General features: G+C 42.7%; 2 protein-coding genes across 2 annotated transcripts in view; both read right to left on the minus strand.

The window, feature by feature from the left end:
• Window positions 1–2,392: 2,392 nt before the first annotated feature.
• Window positions 2,393–11,230, minus strand: LOC134455404 (GTPase IMAP family member 9). The gene is made up of 4 exons (XM_063206425.1): window positions 11,095–11,230; window positions 7,649–7,932; window positions 6,023–6,629; window positions 2,393–2,650 (listed from the first exon to the last, which is right to left on the minus strand). Exons 1-4 carry the CDS (start codon window positions 11,120–11,122, stop codon window positions 2,625–2,627), a joined length of 945 nt encoding a protein of 314 aa, XP_063062495.1. The 5' UTR covers window positions 11,123–11,230; the 3' UTR covers window positions 2,393–2,624.
• Window positions 11,231–13,555: 2,325 nt separating this feature from the next.
• Window positions 13,556–25,450, minus strand: part of nphp3 (nephronophthisis 3) — a 48,186-nt gene continuing 36,291 nt past the window's right edge. Inside the window, exons 22-28 of the mRNA XM_063206431.1 lie at window positions 24,721–24,962; window positions 22,884–22,959; window positions 21,529–21,656; window positions 19,602–19,842; window positions 18,234–18,359; window positions 17,019–17,134; window positions 13,556–14,512 (exon numbers count right to left, since the gene is read on the minus strand). Of these exons, the coding sequence (XP_063062501.1) occupies window positions 14,338–14,512; window positions 17,019–17,134; window positions 18,234–18,359; window positions 19,602–19,842; window positions 21,529–21,656; window positions 22,884–22,959; window positions 24,721–24,962 (1,104 nt within the window). The 3' untranslated portion in view covers window positions 13,556–14,337. The remainder of the gene's footprint in view (window positions 14,513–17,018; window positions 17,135–18,233; window positions 18,360–19,601; window positions 19,843–21,528; window positions 21,657–22,883; window positions 22,960–24,720; window positions 24,963–25,450) is intronic.

Raw genomic sequence — 25,450 nt, forward strand, 5'->3', positions numbered from 1 at the left:
AGTGGCTGGCAAATTGATGAACAGGTTCCAGCAGCAAGACACGATTTCTAGATTTTGGGTAATGAGACCTGAGCTGTAAATCACAACCCACACTGAGCCATAAGTCACCTCTGACTCCAAGACAAGACAAGACGGCTCTATTGTGGACAGATCCATTCAGACACCCACATCGGCCTCGTTTGCATGAGACATTTAATTCAGAATGAACTCAATTTAATTCTGAATAAAGCTTAATTCCGCTTTGAAAATGTCACGTAAACGCCTCACAATTCGGAATTAAATGTTAATTCAATATAAACTCGACGGAACTATTTAATCCAGAATTATTAATTTGGAATTAGGGTCATGTTGTCTACTTTATGATACTGCTGCAACACATGAATTGCCCTACTGCGGGATGATAAAGGGCATACTTTTCTTATCTTCTCATGTACTTACTTGTATTGACCTATCATATTTCCTCTCATTATAAAAAGGACTGGTGGTGATGTGTCCACTTTTAAGACAGTAGCTATAAACAATATTAGTCAACACATTTCTATGATTATAAATCAATGTATATTTCTGTTCCTTATAATGCATTCCAAGCAGATGAGAGGGGTAAGCTCGAAAACATTTTTTGAAGGCCCTCTCTTTCCCCCTTTTGTAGTCTCTTATGCATTCCTCGTCTTCAGCTAATGGATCCACTTCTTCAATGCCCTCACCCCCCACCCACCCCCACGCCACCCATTTGCTCTCATAGCCCCTTTTCAACAAGGCATCCCGTCTGCCTTTTCAAACCCAAACACATAAAGCCATTCATAGGCGACACATCAGCGTCACTTTCCATTTCATCTAAGGGGATAATAAGGAATATGATGGATGGTGTTCCTTGAAACGCCGCAGTAATTAGTTGGTTCAAGGTTCTCAGTATTGATCGAAGAAAAAAAAAAACTGACAGACTGCTCATGAGGAGTGTGTGTGAGTGTGTTTTTGCTTTCTATGCGGTATATAGAAAGCAAGATAAATATTATACTTTGAAAAATTACCCCCCCAAAAAATTACCCTCATATAAACCCATATGACTCATAAAAACAAATATTGAATGGGTTAAAGATAGAACAAAACATAATGCAAATACCAAATGCCTGATTTCACAAATAAAGACCTTTTATTCCCATGTATAGAATAAACATATTCCCAGATTACATATATTTTAAGACACGTTCCAATTTTATCCTCATTCGGTTCAGTTGAAGTTGAAGCTTTCATGGTAAACAGGGTAAACTGGCCGCTCTGTTACAGCAGTACAAACCATAAAGAAGGGCCAGTTTTTCAAATTCCTCCCACTTAAGGGGCCTAACTATACGTATGTATTATGGTTGCCGACTGTCAATGGAAAACATACAGGAGACTTCATTGAAGTGGAGGGTCTGGGGGTCATCCCCCAGAAAGTTTTGCATTTCTTAGATGTAATTTCCTGCATTTTAACGTCCCGTGTCCCGTTTCAGCATGATAAAGGAACCCATACATTTATCTCTAAATTCCAAAAAACTATCCTGTATTTCAAGGGGCTTGTGGGGGGCCAGAACCTTGCTGTCCAAGGGCCGCACCTGGCCCTAGGGCGGCCATTTGAATAGCCCTGCCATAAAGGTTGTCTACTCGGCCTACAAATAAAAAGCCTACGTATATCCTGATCCTATACTGTGTATCCTCTATATTTGACTCCCTGAAGAAGGCATGACTGCCGAAACGCGTTGGGGTCTTTTAAATGTCTAGTTAGTATGACCAAGCCATCACAACAAAGGCTTTAAACTTTTTTCTAAAGGAGAGTGCCTTGGATTTCCTTCCGTTTTTGCACCTAGGCCTATATATCCGTCAAAGGTAGGCTACTGCAGAATCATGATGTTGAGAAAGTGAAAGTGTTGTGTACGTGGAAGATCGACACTGCTATAATATGCTACGGTACCTCCCATTTTATTGTGTCCTTTTAATTATTCTCTGAATTTTATTTCATTTTTACATTTGATCAAAAATCTAACAGCAACCGGTAGCCTAGGGGCCCCAGGCCATCTTAATCCGGCCCTGCCTTTGTTGTGACAACACCGAAGACATCTCGTACGCCAAAGCCTCTGAAAGAGTAGGCAGTGTAGGCATGTCTGAAGCACCTGACAGGAGAATGGAGGAGAGCTAAGTGGATGCGAGGGGGTGTTTCAGCATGGATGCGAGGACATTGGCTTCATAAACCTCTATAACTGATATGATTCATTATTGTTTGCTATGTGACACCCGCGAGTGTGAGGCACACACATGCATTGATTCTTCCTCTAGTACTATCTTTTTCACTCCAGAACATTCTAGACTGTTTTATTCTAGAAATTACAGACAAAAATAAAAAGACCTTCTTGTACTTTTTAAAATTCATAGTTTAATTTTTTAACACATAGAGTACATACAACACACATACAAAAATACAGTAACTTCTCATGACCTAAAGGCTTTATCCAAAGTGTTTTGCGGTTGTGGATATTGTGATATAATAACAAATCATAAGGGAAGGCTACAGTACAGCAGGAAGGTCTGGTTGTTGGGATGAATTTGATTCAGTTTTGTGTTCCTCCACCTGTTCTTGTGGTCTTCTGTGGTCACTTATTGGGCTGGCTTGACGTACCTGTAGACAGAAACACAGGAAAAGAGTCATCGCTTAACAAGCCATTCATAACATCATAATGTCATTTTTGATGCCAGGGACAACCGAAACGAGGCGACATTCAGTGTTCCATTCTGACAGCTCAACAGTCTGTATTTTTGACGCCGGGGACAACCGAAACGAGGCGACATTCAGTGTCCCATTCTGACAGCTCAACAGTCAAATGGCTTTATTTGGGGATACGGAAGTCAGGAATAGGTGTTTATATATTAAAACACAAATTCCCGATCACTTTTGGGATACTGAACAGCAGACTGCCGATATTGTTTGGAAGGAATCAAGAGTGTTTTCTATCAGACAACAGTATAATTACAAGGGTTACTGTCAAGTATCAAAGATAATCACCCATATAGGGGAGAAATGGGGGGAAAAAACCAAGAAGCAGCATGTAACATCTGCCTGTCTTGGCAGTGAGGGGAAGGGTCATTTCCCTAACCACTTCTTGGTACAAACTGGAATCATTTCCTTCTTGTTTATCAGTTGCGACAAATCAGATACAAAAATACTTATCCAAAAATACTTCTGTCTGAAATGCTGGCTAAGGCAAAATAGTTGGTACGCCGCTGTTTCCCTTAACAGGACCCCACAGCAGCGACATGTAAACACTGGACTCTCCCAAGGACAAGTAACAAGGTCATTCCAGATGCAATCATGTATTTGTCTTAACTGCAGTAATGGCCACAAAGTCTCTCCTTTACAAATAACAAAACTAATCATACTCATCTGCCCTCCGTCATCTTGATATGCCCGTTGATTTGGGGTTTTTTCCCCACCCACACTCTTTGTTGTTGATTACATCCTATTTTGAAAGTCACCTCAGATAAAGTCTCTCATAAAATAAAATTCAACTTTACATGGTCCAGCCTACAATATAAAAATAATTGGGTGTTATTTATTGATCATTTATACCTACTAGTGTATCCATGTTAAATAAGACAACTGTAACTTAGACTGAATAGCACATTGCACTTTGGTGCTGAATAACTGCACTTTACTGTGTTTAAGTTGGGTTTTTGTCAACCTGTCTTCTTGGGGGGGCGGGTTGTGTTTGTCAATTGTGTTTTTGTCTATTGTAATGTCCTTGTAACTGTATCAGATGCACAATTTTCCGAAAGGACAAATAAATAAACTATCTATCTAAGGGTAAAATTGAAGATGCTTTATCATTGCCTTCCATCAATTGCATGGCGATGTGCGAGTGGTCACGTCACACGTGTTTTTTTTTATATTGATAGTAGAAGACATGGGCTATTTATAGAACATATTGTGACAGCTGTGGCCTAATGGTTAGGGAGTTGGTCCTGAGCCCAGAAGGTCGCAGATTTGAGTCCCGCGCCAGTAGGGAGATGGGTGGTCTGCTCAGAGTTGTATAGAGCAATGTTTCTCAAACTCTTTCAGAACCGAGGACCACTTCGTCCCCCCAAAAATGTTCAGGGACCCGCTGTCAACTGAATTGACTGTTGATGGGTGCTAATTTGACACTGCTAATTTCGATGCAGATCACTTACTTTTTATTCACATTTACAAGCCTGTCTTACTGTGGTGAAAATGAGACTTTGTAATAATGTTACAAATATAGCCTACAGCTAGCTTGTCTTGGAAAAGTAGAAAAGCCCTCGCGGACCACCTGAACTCTGTCGCGGACCACTAGTGGTCTTCGGACCACACTTTGAGAATCACTGGTATAGAGTATAGATAGGTGTCCCGTTTACAAACATTCAAGATGTGAGGAGGGGCAAGATGCTAAGCAGTCAACCACGTGAGCGCCTTTTATGAGTGACAGGAGTTTCCAACAATCAGACGTTGAACAGTGCGCAGCCAGGGATTGTTTACAAACGGGAAACCCATAAGTAGAAGTAAGTTAGTCTTACAGATGTAATGACAACACTAGTGGTATGATGTTACATGGTTTCAACTTTGTAATATCACACAACACAACAGTGTTGCAATTACATGTACCTCTACTTCTACTTTATACAACAACTCTGGGTCTGCAACAACCTCATCCATTGCTGAAGTGCCCCGTGAGCAAGGCACTAAACATCACATTACTCCAGGAACTATAACCAATACCCTGTACCTAAACAACTGTAGGGGCCTCATAATGCACACCGTTTCAGTGGAACGCTGTAATAGTTGTTGAAAAGACTTAACTACAAAAAATTGTACAGAGTGTTGAATGAGTGCTATATTATAACTTGGTCATTGTCCTTCTGGTAACAGCAGATGTATAACTGAGCTCATGTTATAAAGGGTTAAAGGAGAATTCAACATGCGCTTGTATTGCTCCTGCTACCTTTGACTTGTCAGGACCCGCCGGGCCGACGCAGTATTTTTTCCTCAGCCCTTTCCAAGTTCCTGCCCCATTCTAATGATCACAAGGTTTGTTTACATTTTCTAAACATGTCTTGCGTTAACCATAGTCCAAATATCATCCCAAAGGTTGTGCAACATGAGCAGACACTTTACAAAACATCAATAACGTTTTGGGATGGTACAGTATCTATCTGGAGTAGGTTAAGAACTAGAGATGTACTGTATCCTGATTTTTAAGGGTTCTGCCGAATACCGAATTCACTGCTAAAGATTTGACCTAATCCGAAATCGAACACTGAATCCTACTCGGATCACCGAACCCGAACCCCGTCGACAAGTCCGAATCTGAAAGCGAATCTTGGATTCGGTACATCCCCATAAGAACACTTTAGGTCAAGTGTCAGCTAAGAGTACACAGTAAAAAAATCAAATGTTAATCCCGAGAGATGATATGACACCAAGGTTGTATTTGGTCCCAGAGTACTTCAACCCAGAGTGTTGAATTAATACAGTGTTTTTTGTTACCGTGTAATGCACATGAGGAAAGCGGGGTCCATCACAGGTGCATGTTTTAATTCGGTGGAGCAGATTTTAGAGGAGAGGACAATGAGGAAAATGAAAAGTGTACTGAGCATGGACGACCACCCATTGTTCAGCTTGATCACAAAAAGTGGCAAAAGTCAAAGGCTCCTCCTACCTAGATGCTCCACCGAAAGGTTCAGAAGATCTTTTATTCCTGCAGCTATCAGAATTTTTAACAACAGCTGCTGAGTGACTTTTTAATGTTTCTAATGTTGTTGAGATTCTTTGTGTGTTTTTATGATGGACTGTTTTTATTTATTTATTAGCTCTTATTTATTATGTATTTGCCCTGTCTTCCTGTTATGTGTTGTGTGCATGACCAGGTGGCACTCAATTTCCCCTTGGGGATTAATAAAGTCTCTCTCTCTCTCTCTCTCTCTCTCTCTCTCTCTCTCTCTCTCTCTCTCTCTCTCTCTGTAATGTAATGCAACTTACTCTGTGTCGTGTCTACGTCCAGCCCTCGGAGCGACGTGAAGGAGCAGTTGTTTTTAGGCCTGGCCCCCAAGTCTCTCTTCGAGTCTTTGTTGGAATTCTGATTTTGGTTTTGGTGTTGTTGTTGTTGTTGTTGTTGTTGGTCTTGCTGCGGCAGCGGTTGGTTGCTATGGTTCCCCGCCGCCTGCGTCTGCGCCTGCGTCTTCTTGCCCCCCTCCTTCTCCTTCTCCTTCTCCGCGCCCGCTGCGCCCTCCGGCGTGTAGTGTCCGCCTTCCTCCGCCACCATCTTCTCCACCTTCCTGATGAGCGCGGGCAGCTGCGGGTGCTCTCCGAACACGTGGTTGTTGACGACGTGGTACCTCTTGCGGCACTTCTCCACCACCCACTGCAGCTCGCGGCCCTCCCGCTTGATGTACCGCTCGATGGGCTTGTCCCGCAGCACCGCGGCCCAGGTGAACACCACCAGCGTGTGCCGCCACACCCGCTCGCCGAACTGCGCCAGGTTCTCCTCGATGCAGGCCCGGTCCGCCTCGGTGAACATGCCCACGGGGATGACCAGGAGGAAGGCGTGCGGGCCCGGCGGCAACAGACTGGGGCCCCGAAGCATCTCCTGGCGGTAGGCATGTTATCACAAAAAACAATAAATCAGTTATTCATCAATAACCTTTTTTTTTTTAAAATATATATTTTTAGGGGCTTTTTTATTTGATAGGACAGCCTGAGATGGTGACAGGAAGCGAGTGGGACAGAGAGAGGGGGTGGGATCGGGAAAGGACCCCGGCCGGACTCGAACCGGGGTCCCCGTGGGCGTGCAAGCCCAAATGTGGGGGGCTTAGCGCGCAGCGCCCCCAATAACTATTTTTTAACCCGTTAAGACACACACATAAATTTGCTGTTACCAGAATGGCAATGACCAAGTCGTAGTGCATTACTAAAGGCCCTGTGTCAGGTCATTGTAGTGTAGTACTATGGTAGCTAACTTTTCAATGATTATTACAGCGTGCCACAAGTGGTACGGCGTGCATTATGGGGCTTTTATGCCTTTATTTTTGGAGATGGGACAGTGGAGGTGAGACAGTGGAAGAAAAAAGCGGGAGAGAGAGACGGGGAAGGGTCGGCCACATGACCCGGGCTAGGAATCGAACCCAGGTCGCCGGCACAGCAGGCCAGCGCCCAGCCGCCAGATTCACGGCTGGGACCATCAATAACTTTTTTAACAATGTCAATTATTTTCTGGACCCGATAATTATACCTGCACAGAGGAAAAGAGAGTCTTAGAGAGTCGATTTAACCCCTTCTAGGGTATAGTTGGTTTCAGAGCACTCTTTAAGGGCTAAAACATACCAAGGCGGAACGGAACGGTTCTTTCTTTTACCGACGCCGGTAAAAAATGCGGCCGTTCCGCGGCGCTTTACCGCCCTGGTGTGTAAGACCCCTAAGTGTTTAATCAACTCCGCCAAGGAGGTTATGTTTTCAGTCGCACTGGTTTGTTTGGCCCGAGGTCATTTTCAAATCCTTTCCCATCTCTCCCCCGGTTATTTCTCGTCACTCTCCTTACTATCCTGTCAAAAAAAAAGCATCTCCCTCCCCCCCATTTACAAATCTTGTTATTGTTCCCGGGCGGCCTACCTGTCTGTATGTGGGGGGCGTGTTCTGCGTCGAGAACCAGCCGGGGGTGTCCACCACCGTCACCTGGCGTCCGCACACCTCAGCGTCGCGCTTGACGCAGAACTCTGCGGCGCGTTCCAGGTGGAACTCCTCGCGGCCCAGGATGGTGTTGCCCGTCATGCTCTTGCCGGGCCAGCGCCAGCCCAGCAGCACCAGACGCAACTCCGACAGGTGCTTCACGCCGCCCTCGACGATGGTCGACGTCGACGACGACGACGATCGCCGCCCGTCTTCCCCTCCTGAGTCTGGAGCGCAGGCAGCAGCGTCATGCAAGGAGACACAAAGTGACATTTAATTACTTAAAGGGACAGTGTGCAGGAAATGGTCAAAAAAGGTACTGCAACCATGCTGCTCATTGAAACTGGGCTGCCTATTGCCAAATTTGATCTTTACATGAAAGTTTACTAAGTAATAAACAAATATTTTCTAGTATGGTCCAAGTACAGTCATTTTTGCAGCAAAATTCAAAATGGCGGACCATGGGGAAGATCCCCCTTTTCATGTATGAAAAGTGTGATTTTTCCAGTCATAATGAATACTAAGAATTTGATGCTGGTGGTAAGTATTCATGAAAAAGGTAACATTAGTGAATGGGCAGCATGAATTCTGGAAATCAACAACTAATAATCTCACACAGTGTCCCTTTAATTTGTTAGTCAAGTAAGGTAGAGGTAGGTGCAGGACAAAAGGGTCAGGCAATCACGGAAACAAAGTTGAATGTCCACACACTTGCTCCCTTTGTTTTGGCTCTTTTTTCCCTTTCTTCCCCCATGTAAACGTTTTCGAGCTACACACTCCTAATCAAATTCTGGTGAAGAGCGTGTAGCTCGAAAACATTCATTGGGGGGAAAAAAAGACAAATGGGAGCAAATGTGCGGACATTCAACTTTGTTTCCATTACTTAAGACTGGCCAAATGCTCAACTGTCCTCAGTCTTGAAGCATAGCACTGTGTAGCTAAGGGGGAAGGAAAGGTGACATTTCAGGACCAAGTACTCAAATCGTTTATCTTTTAATGTATAGCCTTTAGTTTGGAGTCATGTGATGTTTTATCAGAGGTTGGGGTGAGGAGAGTGTTGGTCACTGAATCTCTTATGTCACTGTTTCCCATCTTGGGATCTTGCTCACAAATACAAAAAAATAAAAGTGTGTGTGTGTGTGTGTGTGTGTGTGTGTGTGTGTGTGTGTGTGTGTGTGTGTGTGTGTGTGTGTGTGTGTGTGTGTGTGTGTGTACAACACACTGTTAAGCTTGAAGGCAGATATGGTGATATGAAAGTGAAAACCCACTGAGAAACTCCCTTTGACATTGTGACAGCACTCCACAGCACAGTGCAATGCAAGCTTCTTAGACTAGGTCTAGTGACTGTATACACAGGCATTGGCTAGCTCCCAAAAACAGCAGGCTATGCTACAGTCAGTTTCACCGTAATTTGTGGTTTCAAAGTAATATCATTAATGTGTTATTGCATTGGTACTACAGTCACATTATACATTGATTAAAGTGCTTGTGTTGCCTAAATAAGTGACCAGCCACACCACTAATTCTTCCTCCAGGCTTATAATGACGGATATGACGTTGGCACAGACGGCACGAGAGAACAGGTTTTATGCTGCAGACTTGAAAGATTTCAGGTGATAGGCGACACCAGTGTTTCAGCCTATAACATTGTTGTGTATAAGATATTATGTGAAGTACAATCAATTTTGTAAGTGAAAAAAAAAACACTTTTTAAAAAATGGCATATTGTGTCATCAACAGCTTCTCACAGGACGTGACATGGTTGTCATGATATTGGGTGTGATGCCATCATACACTGTGGAACATCCATGATTGCATCACACCCAATACCATGGCAACCATGTCATGTCCTGTGAGAAGCTATTTAAGCAATGTTATAGGTTGAAACACTTAGATGAAAAATACTGGTGGAACAGCTGTGTTTTGTGTGCAGTGTTCACTTGTGTGCACTGGAGTGCTGTGTCACAATGCCAATGAGAGTTGCAGTTTCCCAGTTGGACATTCATTTTCACGCCCCTGTTAACCCATTTAAACACTTCTGGCAATGCCACTGATTCCAAAAGCAATATTCAGGTAGTGTCTTACTTCAGGTAGCATCTTACTTTGACCGGCCTATTGCTGAAAACACTCGACATCATAACAACATTGCTTTGACATCGTTGACAGTGGGGAGTCTTGAGGACTGAGGACCAACTAGGTGTCTTAGGACCAATGGGCCTAAAAAATAGTGTTAAAAAGCCATAGTTATGTGGGACCAATGGGCTGTGGGAACATAGACACGCTCCAGTACAGCAGACACGGTGTTGTTGTGGCTTCAAGTTCAGCCAGTGCAATCCTGAGACTCCCTGAAGGAGGACGTAGGACGTCAGTCACCTGAGCTAGGAAATCAATACCAACCTGGCATGACTAGGCCTATTAGTAGGCTATTATATTGCAGATGCCTTTGGCTTTGCTGAAAGAATGTGCTGCCTTAATACAAGTCAAAGAATAACTTCTCCCTCTCTACCCAGGGATTTGTTTTGGTCACACTTAATAGCAAGCAGCAATGAAAAATATTATTAGGGTAATTAATTGTGATTTTAATTCTTGTGGAGCACATTTGGACATTTTTACATTTGTTTACATTAAGCGGGAGAACAATTTAACCTATTTGGGATTGTAAAGCTTTAGTCTGGATCCCCATTGCTGTTCCTGAGGAATGAACGTGACTGTAGAATGATATTAAGTGTCATCTTCCTTATATATTCCCAACATGTGAAACATATGAATAATGTTATAGCCTACTGTTATGCAACTTTGTATAGATAATCATGTTGATAGACCATTATTACAAGGCCTATAAAATGGCTTCTGGCTCATCACCATCATCGCATCACATGACGTGATGAAGTTCCGACTTGACAGTATGGGCACTGACATGTTATACAGGGCGACAACTGTCACATGTTGCATAGGGCCAGCATACAGCTGTGTAGTTACTGTATAATAATAACCCAAGGCGGCCTGTTTCGCTGCTTGCGAACAAGTTTTCAGCTTGACCTAGTAGTCCTAGTCGGAGGAGCACACACACAGCCTGAGGTCAACAAGGACCTCTCAATGTTCAGTCAATGACAGTATAATGTACAACGGAAAGTTTGTTCTCCTCGGTGTGTGTTACTCTAGGCGTGACTTAGTCCAGGCCGAACTTTTCACCGTTTAAACGGCAGAGAAGTTAACTATTCGAGCCAGGAAAGCTCGTTCGTGGCAAACGTGTATGTACCGAGTTGTCCATATCGCCCAAGCAACAAATGAGAGCACTCTTCCCTAAACACAATAGACAACAACACGGCGCCAAGTTATGAAGCTGTCCTTGTTTACGTATTGAAAAGAAAAGTTTCGATCTAATTTACCTGTTACGCTGGTATTCGTAGATTCCATCTTCTTAAACTTTAATTCAGTCCAGGTGATTTTTGAGAGGGATTTCCTGCTTTGCTGGCAGGCGGAAAACTGTGATGCGTCATTTGGCAAATGTTGCACGCCCGCCTAGTCGAGTATGTGAAAGGATAGCGCCAGAGCAAGACGTGACGTCATGGTGTCATTCAGTCGACTGGAGCAAGGAAGTAGTCGCAGAAGGTCTGCGCTGGTTTGGCCACAGATACACAGACCTGGCAGTTTGACACACAACTTGTCATTTTGTAAACCATCCTAACTAGGGGTCTCTCCATTGTCCACAGTGTACACATCAACAACTCCATAAACCAAGCCAAAAATAATTGGTAGAAGTTTAGAGTAAAGTAGGGTGTTAGGTTTACTCCTCCAATCAGACAGAGGCCTAGCCTATTAGGCCTAATAATGTACTATATCCTGATGGTACTTGCTTGCATTTAGTGATGTAGTCACTGTTGACATTCCATTCACATGAGATTTTGTTGCAGACTAATTCTATATCCTCTGTGTAGGCCTGCCTGTGTATGCACAGTGATATTTATCTTGAACAACTTCATCGTCTTTTGAACTTCAGGTCTTTTAATATGGCTTTATATTATTACAGAAAGAATGACATTATTTTACAGTGTAAATTACAATACAATATCCTACATACATAAAATACAATACAATAAAATCCCCATATACACCCATGCATGCACAAATTATACAGAAGCCCTGTTTTCTTGTGCTGTCCTTGTACCTCTGTAGTTATCGGCCATTTCTCTAGTTATCGGGCATTTTGTCTAATGTATGAGCCGAAAGTGTGTCAGCCTAATTAGTCACGCCCAGTGAATGGATACTCCGCAGAGTTCACCAAAGAGTATCCAATCACTGGGTGTGATTACGAAGGCTGATACACCTCGAAGGACGCACACTAGACATTAAGAAACGGCCATAGTCTTGTAGCCTGGCTCCTACCAGACCTCTGTGTGTGTGTGTGTGTGTGTGTATAGCTCTGGAGCCCCCTGGTGGCACTCAGCACATACGGAGCTCACAAAGCTGCGCAGATTAAACTACAGGTTAGGCAAGAGCCAGGCAAATAGTCTTGTACTACCTATTGAAGATGATGCGAAGTAATGATCATACTGTACAACTTCCTTGCTTTCTCCATCAGGCAGTTCAAGAAGTGGATGAAAATAACCTACTAACGTTCCACGCCACACTGCTAGTTGGCCTCCATTACACATATAAGCTTCTGAAGTTCATATAACCATATAATATTATTATTACTATTATTATTATTATTGTTATCAGACCACCATTGGACTATTCTGCACCTATGCTGAAATTTACAGAGCAATAGCTGAAAGCATCGGCGCACAGCAGCCAATCAAATTTGACAACAAAGACAAACGCACCGTCCAAACAGGAAGTTAGCTCATATCTCAGCAACGCCTTGAAAGATCTTAACGAAATTTCTTACACATGAGGGTACTTAACGAATTCAGTGCAATACGGCCACTGGGGGGCGCTACAATTAGTGAAAATGTGTTTTTGCCAATATGGTACATACCAAACAGGAAGTTAGCTTATATCTAGGTGGTTAACTGTATGTTATGTATGCATGAAAGGCAGCATATGCATGAAGGGCAATTCATGCATGAAAGGCAAGGCATGCATGAAGGGCAACGAATGCAAGACGGGCAAGCATACTCCAGCATTTTCTGTGAGGAAATGCAATCTAGTATTTTATTGTTATTCGACCCGTTTCCGGTTATTAATTTTCTCCTTCCGTCTACGACCATTCGTTTTGAAGAACCGCTCAAGATAGAAAATCCGTTCATAGACCGAAACGTTCGGCTCGATAAAACGACTTGGATTTGTATTTTTCACAGGGGTACCTCAAACTCTGTAGCGCCACCAGCAGGTCAAAGTTGCAAGTGCATTACATGTTGTAACTTTTGAACCATTCGTCGGAATTTCATAAACTTGGTATCACTGGAATCCTTGGGCCAAACCTTATGACATAATTTTCCGCCTGGAAAGTTTTTCCGCCATTTTGAATTTTGTAAAAATCAATAAAATTGATGCCCCGCCCACGATTTTTGTCCAATCGTCACGAAATTCTTGTGAGGGCATCTTCGGACTGAGATACGTACATCTACCCTAAAAGTCCTTCTACCCTTAACCGTCTTCAAATAGGAGCCAATCAAATTTGGCGGCGGAGACGCCAAACAGGAAGTGAGCTCATATCTCGGCAACGCACAGCAGCTAATCAAAATTGACAACAAAGACTTCTCATGTATAGATGGTTAACTGTATGTTGTGTATGCATGAAGGGCAGCATATGCATGAAGGGCAATTCATGCATGAAGGGCAACAAATGCAAGACGGGCAAGCATACTCCAGCATTTTCTGTGAGGAAATGCAATCTCGTTATTATTATTGTTATTATTATTATTATTATTATATAACCATATAACCGTGTTCAGAGCACAATCCCTGTCTTACCCCGGCATCTGAATACTTAACATGTAATACTTCACCCACAAATGTCAAGCATATCACCAATCTTGTATATAACAAGAGTTTAAAATTACAATGTAATTAAGAAGCATGCTATTCAAATGTACAGAAATGTTACCACCAGTGCAAACATGATTTGTCTTTCGACCTAAAAAAACAAACAAACAAAAAAAAACAAATTGGCTCTTTAAAAAGACTTGATTCTTCATTTCCATATTCAAGTTCATATTAGATCTTTGGCACACAATCTCCTTTCCTCGGCCAAATACACTATACACCATTCAAACATTACTGTTAAGAGAACAGTATACATGTATACATAAAATATAAGTAAGCATTAATCATGTTTCTGTGCAAGACGCTGGAGTCTTCATATTCGTCTCCCAACTGACAGGCAAGCCAATGATTACGATCCCAATCCCATTCAACCTGAAACATGTTGAGCTCTCTGTGAGAACCAACGAATGGACACAGCTAGTCCATTGCACAGCCATTTAGAAACGAGGTTAAAAAAAATGATTCATATACGTAGATAGGATCATGAGATCATGAGATGGTTCATATTCCTCTCCCAATGGATGTGCAAGCCAATGATTATGACTACATTTCCAAATCAGTTTAAAAGAAATGTCGAGGTCTTTGTGGGAACTTGTAAAACCAAGTTGCTGAGGGGTGTTAGTGAGGGCAAGGGTGAAAGTTCACTTGTGTGTTGTGGTGTGCTGGTGGAAGGGCGGGTGTCTGTGGCTGAAGGTGTCCACATACGAGGAGTGTACCGACGGTGCTTTGCCGCAAACCAGCGACGGCTCCGCGTCCTTGATCTCCATAGCGCGCTTGTACAGCTCAGCAGCCTTCTCAAAGTCGCCTTTCTCATACCTGTAGGTTAAAGAAGGTGTCATATTGTTAGAAGTTAAAGGGACACTGTGCAGGAAAGGGTCAAAAAAGGTACTGCAACTATGCTGCTCAATTAAAGTGGGCTGCCTATTGTCAAATTTGATCTTTACATGAAAGTTTACTAAATAATAAACAAATATTTTCTAGTACGGTCCAAGTACAGTAATTTTTGCAGCTAAAAAAGGCTATTTTTGGAAATTCGAAATGGCTGACCATGGAGAAGATCCCCCTTTTCATGTATGAAAAGTGCATTTTTTCCAGTCATAATGAATACTTAGAATTTGATGCTGGTGGTAAGTATTCATGAAAAAGGTAACATTAGTGAATGGGCAGCATGAATTCTGGAAATAAACAACTGAAAATCTCACACAGTGTCCCTGTAAAAAAACTATATGGTGTCTACAGGTTTGACCAAGTCAGAATTAAGACATTTTAAGACAATACCGTTTTCCAAATAAAATTAAGACCAACTCGCGGCGTTAACAGGTTTTAGCAAGTCAAAATTAAGACATTTTAAGACTTTTCAATACCATTTTCCAAATGAAATTAGGACCAACTCGCAAGATCATACACAGGTTCAAATGAAGCACAAGAACCAATTGGTTAAATTTACATTAATGTAGCCGTTTGAAAACACAAAACTATACACAATGAAACTTTACACTAAATAAAATTCAATAATGCGTTCTAAATTACACTACATGGCTACAACTCCCGATTTCCGTCACAAAGTTCATCACATGGCTGACATAATTATTCCTCCCTAAATTAAGCTCCACAAATTTAAGACATTTGGGTTGACATTTTAAGACAAAATAAGACTTTTCAAGGCCTTATTTGCTGAAAATGAAATTTAAGACTTTTTAAGACTTTTTAAGGACCCGCGGCCACCCTGTAATAACGGCAATAATACGTACATGGCCTAGCCGTGGCTCAAGTGGTAGGGCACTGCACTGTTAAACCGGAGGAGGCTGGGTTTGATTCCAGCCTGATGTCATTTCCCGAAACTCCCCCGTCTTTCTCTCTCCCACTCATTTCCTGACCCACTCTTTACTGTACTATCCTAGAGTCCAAAATACCTTTAATATTATAGATATATATATAAACAATAATATTTTTTGTAGCTTGTTGACATAAGCCTCCTCTTCAAGGTATGGTGGTAAGACTCAGTCCCCAGAGCCAACATTGGCTTGCTACCACATGACATAAATTCCAAGTTCAAGCCAGCCGTTCAAAGGCAGCGGGTGTGAAGCAGAGCGTAGTGTTTACTGTTTATACTGTAACTATCATACTCTCTTTGTCCTCTCTGCCATTGGTTCTTCCAACCAGAGGGGGTTCACTCACTGGTGGTCACCGGTGGAACTTCAGATAGTTGACGCTTGCGACCAAGTGAATGGGTGTCAATGGGGTTTTCACTTGCCCGCGTTAGCCCCCCTAGTGGGCACCCAAGAGGAACCGCAAAGCTTATTGGCTACAATGGGAACCAATGGGAGTGAAGCTTCTCCTCTATTCTAATCTCTCTCTGTGCATCCCAATATGTGTCCTTGCCTCCTCCACTTGTGCTTGTCTCCTCATCCCGCCTCCTGGCCCCTCCTCCGTGGAGAAAACGATAAAGTTTCCCAGCTGTCAGCCTCACCACAACAACTTTTGAGGGACTGTTTATCATTCACCATCCCAATTACACATGAGAAAAAGACTTTACAATTGAGCTTTTGCAAGATATTAAAATATAATGCTGTTGTCAGTGATGTCATCATGACGAGAAGCAAGTGGAGGAGGCAAGTGGAGGAGGCAAGGTCACATATTGGGATGCACCCTCTGGTTCCAACTGACCCATTCCTTTTCACAGCATGAATGCTGGGAAAAAACATTTCGAGGTTAAAATATTGCCACCATTTAGACAATGTATCCCAGTATGAAGACAGGCAAGAGAGACAAGTTTCTTTGTAGCGCATTTTATACAGTTCAAGCTAGTTCAATGTGTCTCAAAAATGGAAGGGGAAAAACACAGATAAGAGAGGATCCGGTGTTCTGTAAAATACTCCTACATGCCAGATAATCCTACAAACCCCTATTGGGCATGCGCAGACCATGAAACGTCAACACCAGCTGATCCTAAGACTGTGCAATATTAGCAGAGAACAGATAAATACAGTATTTAAATTTACAATTTACACTACAAGTGTGTGTTTATTATCGTTATTTGTGTATGTGCGTCTTAGAAATTGAAGTGTGACCCTGGCAACTTAGCTAACTGATTCGTTATGCTAGCGGTTTTGCTAGCGGTTTTACTAACATTTAATAAAAATCCAGGTTTTTGGTAGTACTTGTATCCATAACCATGCGATTTTATTTTCATATCTTTCATCTCGTAAATCTAACACCCTGTTTGGTGTTACTGTTTTGTATTTTACTGTAAAAAATATTACGTTGGAAAATATGAAAATGTAGGAAAACCTGTCAGAACACCGGATATGTAAACCCTTACCTTAGCACAGCCAGGTTTTTGAGTGTTTCTCCGACGCGAGGGTGTGAGGGTCCCAGGCTGTCCTCGTACACCTTCAGGGCCTGCTCATAGAGCGGTAGTGCTTCATTATGCTTCTTCTGGAGTGGGAGAGAGATACATAGAGAACATGACAAAGAAGACATTAAAGGGAAACTGTGTGAGATTTTTAGTTGTTTATTTCCAGAATTCATGCTGCCCATTCACTAATGTTACCTTTTTCATGAATACTTGTCACCACCATCAAATTCTAAGTATTCATTATGACTCGGAAAATTTTAGCTGCAAAAATGGCTCTACTTGGACCATACTAGAAAATACTTGTTTATTACTTTGAAAACTTTCATGTTAAGATCAAATTTGGCAATTGGCGGCCCAGTTTCAATGAGCAGCATAGTTGTAGTACCCTTTTTGACCATTTCCTGCACAGTGTCACTTTAATTTTATATTACATTATAGTATTACATTACATTATTTTACATTATGATGATGATGATGATTTTGATGATGATCTTTTTTGTAGGCTGCCTGGGATGGAAATATTAACACAGTAAAAAATATGATGATGATGATGATGATGATGATGATGATGATGATGATGATGATGATGATGATGATGACAATCAACCACACTGAACCACTTCCAATTTGACATACTTTGGTAAAACCAGTACTTTACGTATGTATTAGGTTCATTATGTCTAACTGTTTAACTTAAACACTTTAGGTTTTCTTTTGCCTCAAGATATGTAGAGGTTTTTATCTTTTACCTGACATGTTTCGACGGTGTTACTTCCGCCTTCAACATGTCAGGTAAAACATAAAAACTTTGACATGTCTTAAAGGCATTTTCTTCTATGTGTTTGCATTACCCCGTTTCACAGTATGGCCAAATTAGGCATAGTAATGCAAGTCTATGGTACAAAATAAAACATCATGAAATGTTCTTGTAAACAAGAAAAAGGGTGGTCTGTTCCTTTAAGGCAATAGAAAACCTTAAGTGTTTAAGCCAGTACTTTACTGTTTACTGGGGCTGGAGGAAAGCGATTCTTTTTCTGACGACTAGTCGCTCAACTACTTGCACGAAGCATCAACAAATCGATTATTTTTTCCAGTCGGTGCGTCGACATAATCGACGTGTTGCCTCCAGCTCTACTGTTTACAGTGTCACACAAAAGCATGTGTTTGCCTGTTTCTCACCAGTTGGCAGTAGAGGACGGCCAGGTTCACCAGAGCAGTGGCCACGCAGGGGTGGTTGAGGCCGAAGCTCTTCTCTCTGATGTCCAAGGCCAGCTCATACAGAGGGGCAGCCTTCTCCAGCTTACCCTAGTGGACAAAAAAAAAACACTTGATAAGTACAGTATGGTCTGTTATACAGTTCTGTAGAATGCGGACGGTGGACATTGTGGACAGTATTTGCAAAGGTTGACTTTGAATGGTCCACTGCAACCTTCAATGTCCAATATTGATGTGCAATGACAACGTTGCCGTTTCTTTTCTCTCAGACATTAACAGGTATCATTAACGAATACCCCTAACTTGGACAAAATCAGATATGTATGGAATAGCGGCCGACGAGGTGTCCAGATATCAAGGGAAATACTGGACGAGGCGGAGCGTTCTAACAGCCCGACGGCGCAGCCCCTTGATATCGGGACACCTGGAAGGCCGCTGTTCAGCTTATCACCCGGTTACCAGCATTTAATTATTAATTTATTATATGTTGATCTAAGGCTTTGTGAGAAAGTAGATTAACCACTGCGCTTGGTACGTTGCTATGGGCAACACTTCCTAATCTAGTGAGACGCGCCTCTATCATAGGCATGTAAGGTTGGGGTGACTTGACAACCAAATGCGATAGAATTGACGACTGGATTTTTGACTTGACAACCAGATGAGATAGAATTAGTAACGGGGTCTTGACTAGACAACCAGATGCGATAGAACTAACAACGCGATCTTGACTAGACAACCAGATGCGATAGAATTAATAACGACACTTCGCCAGAAAGTTAGAAAGGTAGCAACTTGGACGCCCGCACGCCCGCACGCCATCAGGTGTCCTGCTACCGGGGAATAAAGGACACCTGCTCGGCCAATCAGAAGATGTTCCGTCTGCTCACCGGGTGATAAAGAACATGTAACACATATATACCAGCAATAGATCAATATACAATGCCATATACCAGGGCTATTCAAATGGCGGCCCTGGGGCCAGATGCGGCCCTTGGACAGCAAGGTTCTGGCCCCCCACAAGCCCCTTGAAATACAGAATCGTTTTTTGGAATTTAGAGATAAAAGTATGGGCTCCGTTATCATGCTGAAAGGGACACAGCACGTTAAAATGCAGGAAATTACATCTAAGAAATGCAACATTTTCTGGGGGAGGACCCCCAGACTCTCTCCACTTCAATGAAGTCTCCCATATTTTTTTCATTGACAGCAGCCATAATACATACAGTACATATAGTTCGGCCCTTTTACTGGGAGGAATTTGAAAAAATGGCCCTCGTTGAAATACAGTATAATTGAATACCCCTGCCATATACAGAAACCTGGTTCTCCTACCCTGCGTTTGTACAGCATGGCGAGATGCTTGAGGGTGTAGGCCAGGGAAGGGTGGTCCGGGGCCAGGGCGCGTTTCCGGATGTCCAGCGCCCGTTCGTACAGCTCCTCGGCCCTCTCGTACTCGTGGCACTCGCAGTGCAGCGCCGCCAGGTTGTTCATGGACTGGCCGCAGTCCGGGTGCTCGGGCCCTAACACGCGCTGGCGCATCTCCAGAGAACGGACCAGGAACATTTTTGCAGTACTGCAGGGAATGGGAAATTTAGAGGTATTTTAAAGGACCAGTTCAGTCAATTTCAATATGCTGTTGTGTTGCTCACGCTAGCCTTGACTTGTCAGTACCCGGTGATGCCATATTTTTCGGCTAAGCCCTTTCTGAGATATGAGTTATTCTAATGGGGGCAGCGTTTGTTTACATTTTTTTTTTAAATAACATAGGCCTACTCCAAATATTTTTCCACAAGGTACCGCTGTTTGTTAGTTGTCAGCTGATTTTGCATAACCTTTTGGATGTTTTTGGGAATAAATAAAAATGTTTTTTTGAAATGTAAACAAATCGCTGCCCCCATTACAATGACCAAGATCTCGGAAAAGGCTGAAGAAGAAGAAAAAAAAACCCAGATACTGACAAGTCCAGGGTAGTGTGAGCATTACAACTGCATGTTGAAATTGACTGAACTGGTGCTTTAAGATATTTTATTCTCTCCTCACAAATTCTCCCCAACACCTTTGCACTCACTTACTCACGTCTTCAGAGCTGGGGTGCATTTCTCGAAACCATAGTTGCTAACTTCATTAGCTACTTTTTGTTTTCAATGCAATTTCCCATTGGCAACTACCCAAGTTGCTGACTGGCTAACAACTACGCTTTTGAAAAATGCATCCCTGATCTGTGAAAGGAGCAGGAGCAACATTACCCCCACCTGCCCCCGAAATATATGTGCATAGTATATCATCCTCCATCCTCCAAGGGGTATGCCACTATTTTTGGGCAGTTAAAATCGTTGGCCAGGGTTTATAAAGGTGGTAAAGTGTCTTCTTTTTCATGTAAGCCATTGTCTTGCTTTAAGACAAGTTAAAAGAGGGAGCATGTCGCTAAGCTAGTGAAAGTCATTGTATCCATGTAGCATGCTACAATGCCACATGGATCCATTGACTTTCACTAGCTTAGCGACATATTCCCTCTTTTAACTTGTCTTAAAGCAAGACAACGCTTAACATGAAAAATAAGACACTTTACCACCTTTATAAACCCCAGCCAACGATTTTAATTGTATTAAGCCCCAAAATAGTGGCATACCCCTTTAAGGAGATGGGATTTAGATCAGAGGGTTGCAGGTTCGAATCCCACCCTTCCACTCCCTACCTCAGGCCATGGCTGAGGTGCCCTTGAGCAAGGCGCCTAACCCCACATTTCTCTAGGGACTGTAACCAATACCCTGTACTACTTAAAATAACTGTAAGTCTACTTTGGATAAAAGTGTTAGCTAAATGTAATGTAATGTAGTCTAATTTATTCCAGATTATTATATTAGCAGTAAAAGACCCCTTAAAGGGACACTGTGCAGGAAATGGTCAAAAAAGGTACTGCAACTATGCTGCTCATTGAAACTGGGTTGGCTATCACCAAATTTGATATTTACATGGAAGTTTACAAAGTAATAAACAAATATTTTGGTATGGTCCAAGTAGAGTCATTCTTGCAGATAAAAATGGCTATTTTTGGAAATTAAAAATGGCGCACCATGGAGAAGATCCCCCTTGTCATGTATGAAAAGTGCAATTTTTCCAGTCATAATGAATACTTAGAATTTGATGTTGGTGGTAAGTATTCATGAAAAAGGTAACATTAGTGAATGGGCAGCATGAATTCTGGAAATAAACAACTAAAAATCTCACACAGTGTCCCTTTAATTGAATCGCATCTTACTCTAGATTATTCTGGAGGTAGTAGAGGACTCCCAGCTCGTTGAGTGTTTTGGCGCAGTCGGCAGAGTCGTCTCCCAGCGTCAGCTCCTCCAGCTGCAGGGTGCGTTGGTGCAGTAGGGTGAAGCCATGCTGGACACACACATGGAGAGAAACCAAAAAGGTCGACGTCTGCACCTAAAGCTTGGCTCAAACTACACGACTAGCGATTGTGTGTCCGATTTTGGCGTCGGGGTACACTGCACACTAGAAGAGAATCGCAACTGTCAATCTTGTCGCTGCTCGCATCCACAGAGACAATGCCCGACATTCTATTTCCAGTCGCAAATATCAAAAACTGTTTGATTTCTACGATTTGCGATCTGCGACTCTTTGAGCTGCCAAAGTTCTATCTTAGAACGTCGCTCACGACGAGGAAATCTTTCCCGACAATCGCTTGCGATGGTCCTGGGGGGTAACGTTCCAGCGATTGTCGTAAGGGGGGTTTTCAGCCGAGAATCGGCGCGATAGTCGTGTAGTTTGAGCCAGGCTTTATACCCATTGTGTCCTGGAGACACATATACTACGCTGCATTCAGGTTCTTGAGATTTTATCTGTTTTATTAAAAATGTGTGTAAGTTACAGCTGAATGAACACATTCTAAGGCTAAACGAGGGCTTTTATATGCAACTCATTTCATGTTTTTATGTGGATGAGGATTTAATAGGCAGAGGGCACCCTTTCCCAAAAAGGGCTAAGGACAAAATGGTTACGGGGGCGGTACCGCCCCCCAGGGGGCGTTGGGGAGCTCCAGGGGGGCGTTGAGAAGGATACAGCTGAGAGGGGGCAAAGCTTAGCATTAGTCCATTTAATAGAGCATTATTCCATTTAATATTTTAATTCTAAGGGGGGCGTTGTCAGGCTTATGATGAGGTCAAGGGGGCGTTGGAAGGCTTGTGATGAGGCCAAGGGGGTGTTTGTTAAAAAAAGGCTGAGAACCACTGGGTTAAAGCCATGTATTGCTTGGTGCGACTGCTTACTAAAAGTAGCGATACTGAAAATGTTTTTAAAAATGAGGTTCCAATTTCTTTTGTTACTTTTCAACTACAATATACAGTTTTGACTTTAGCCTTCTGTGCGCCTCATTTTTTTTTTAACATTTTGAGACACAGGGAGACACATGGAGGAGCTGTATGTTGTCAATGCTCTGGCATTGTACTTTGTACTATTCTATTTTAGCAATGCATAATAACAATAAATACAGTATACTGTAGACATTTTGCGTGAAGGTGTAAAAAGAGTATGGGAAAACATAGAGGTAACTACATTCATCATAAAATGAGAAAGTGTAGGGAAAAATCGTCTTGTTTTATGTCTTACCATGTGGCCTTTTTTGTGAGCCATCTTCTGACGAATCTTGACAGACCTCTTCCTCAATTTGTCAGCTTGTTCATACCTACACAACAGCACATGTTAATTCATGAATACTGTATGCGCGAGTTGAAACATTTAAGATGGCTTATACCACTAACAGCTAGTAGCTAGTACAGTCAGCGTGGCATTCATAAACCCAGAAATAGTCATTTACCAACTTTGTAAGGGTCTTGGGCAAGGTAGTCCTGTTGTGTAAATAGCCACTTACTGTTTGCTTATAAGCTTAACAACATCATAACAACATTGCTACAACATCGCTAAGACTCTTTAGTATCACATTAAGACCATATTAAAGTCATTAATACTCTGAAGGTAATTCATTTTTTTAAATATTTAGTTGAGGCAGACAGGAAGCAGGTGTAGGTGGTGGGCCCAGTCTCATATCTTGTCAGTTCGTTGGTGTTAACGAGTGGCAACTTTATTTTTGCTTATATAACCCCCTGACAACCCATTAATCAATATTTTGGCTGTTGCCATCCTCAAAACTTGCACATTGATTTATAAAAATGACAACAAAAACTAGCCGACCGAGTGACGTCACGTCAATGCAAAGTCAACGAGGCAGAATACAGCTAGCGCGTGCATGCTACCCGGAACCGTCAGATTTCATGGCAAAAGTGACAAGTTGGGGGGTAAGTGGGCTCACTTGTTGTGTACATGCAAAAAAAAAATATTTTTCTCAAACTTTCAGGAGTGCTCTTTTTCGCTGTTAGTGTTCGACTGTCTGACCATCATTGGGCAACGAGAGATAAATGTCAAAAAGATGACAGGTCTGTTCCCTCAAAGCAATAGAGCAATGAGGTGACGGGGGGTAGATCAATTCGCCAAAAAACTACGTGTCAGTAAAGAAATGCAAACTGTGTTATTTTTTCCAGTAACAGGAAAATGGTCAGGAATGAAATGCCTACGTTGTTTCAATGATTAGGTGAATTATCTGCCTATGAAAAAAGCCCGATATGCGGATAAATATTCCCTTTTCAACTTTGAGGGGCGGAGACTTCCCATTGACTGTGCATTATGTGACGTCACCCCCAGTCTTTTTTATTTTCGTTATTTTATAAGATCAACGTGCAACTTTTCAGCGTGGCAACAGCCAGAATATTGCTTTACATATTGTCGGGAGGTCATATTAGAAAAATCAAGTTGCCACTCGAGAGTGAGAACGAAACTCATTTTCTAAAGGAGCTACGAAATCTAGCCCACCGTCTAGTGGGGAGAGAGAGAGACGGGGAAGGGTCGGCAAAGGACCCGAGCCAAAATCGAACCTGAATCGCAGGTGTAGCATTGCAGTGCCCTACCGCTTGAGCCACGGCTGGGCTACGTACGTGTTTTGCTTCTGGTACAATAACAGAACATGGGCTCTGCATCAAAGCTTAACCAGGCAGGCCAGGCCGTGGCTCAATCGGCCGGGCACTGGATTGCTACACCCAGACCCGAGGTCATTTGCCAAACCATCCCCGCCTCTCTCTTCCTTCCAACTCATTGTCTGTCTATCTGGGTCAAACACGTCCAACATGACACTGTCCTTCAGTGCTAACAGATGCTTTTGCTTACTGTAACTGTGAAAAACATGAAATTTCAAAACAATTTTTGATAAGTGAATGCATGAAAGCCAAGCCAAAAAAATAATTTTGCATTTACAGTAAGCAAAAGTATCCGTTGCACTGAAGGACATGTTGGACGCCTTTGACCCATCTGCAACTGTCCTGTCACAATAAGGGCAAACAATACATACCACATATAATATAAAAATGTAAACTGAGCAAATGTACACGACACGTACTTGTTTTTCTTCTGGTAGAGCAGAGCAAGGCAGTCGAGTTCGCGTGCGATGGCGGCGTGCTCGGGCCCGTAGGCGCTCTCGCTGATCTCCAGCGCCTGCGTGTACAGCTGCTCGGCGCTGCCGAACTTCCTCCACAGGACGTAGATGCCGGCCAGCTGGTGCAGCGACTGGGCCACACTCGGGTGGTCCGGGTCCAGCGCCGTCTCGCGGATCTCCAGGGAGCGCTGCAGAGGCGCCACGGCCTAGACGAAGCAGAAAACAACAACGCAAGGAGTAAGAAGCGGTTTGCACGTATATGGACAGAGGTGCCACGGCCTAGACGTAGCAGAAAACAACAACGTAAGGAGTAAGAAGCGGTTTGCACGTATATGGACAGAGGCGCCACGGCCTACGTAGACGCAGAAAACAACAGGGGTGATAGTGAAAAAAAATCCGGAGCCTGAACTTTTTTCCCTGCTCTAACGACGGCGACAAGATACTGCATAGTGACGTAGCGTAGGCCTACTTTGACACATTATTCAAACATTTAATAGCCTGTGTATGACCATTATTCAAGCCTGATAGTAGAAGAAAACCCTAAACTAAGTTCAGGGAACTTGAAACACTTTCTGAGATAAGAATAACCTAATGGCTTATTATTATCAATGTTTTTATTTTTGCAAACTCTGTCAAACCTGAAATCAGGCATGGAGCAAGAAGCGGTTTGCACGTATATGGAGAGAGGCGCCAC

Source organism: Engraulis encrasicolus, chromosome 9 (assembly GCF_034702125.1).
Source record: "Engraulis encrasicolus isolate BLACKSEA-1 chromosome 9, IST_EnEncr_1.0, whole genome shotgun sequence".
In the NCBI taxonomy this organism is placed as follows: domain Eukaryota; kingdom Metazoa; phylum Chordata; class Actinopteri; order Clupeiformes; family Engraulidae; genus Engraulis; species Engraulis encrasicolus.

Bases quoted from the DNA above. Each gene is read 5' to 3' on its own strand.
- LOC134455404 (XM_063206425.1), bottom strand. From the start codon at position 11,122: ATGGAATCTACGAATACCAGCGTAACAG. The intron at 7,933-11,094 runs GTAAATTAGATC...CCTGCGCTCCAG, and splicing joins TACGAATACCAGCGTAACAG to ACTCAGGAGGGGAAGACGGG. The intron at 2,651-6,022 runs GTAAGTTGCATT...TTCTGTCTACAG, and splicing joins GGACGTAGACACGACACAGA to GTACGTCAAGCCAGCCCAAT.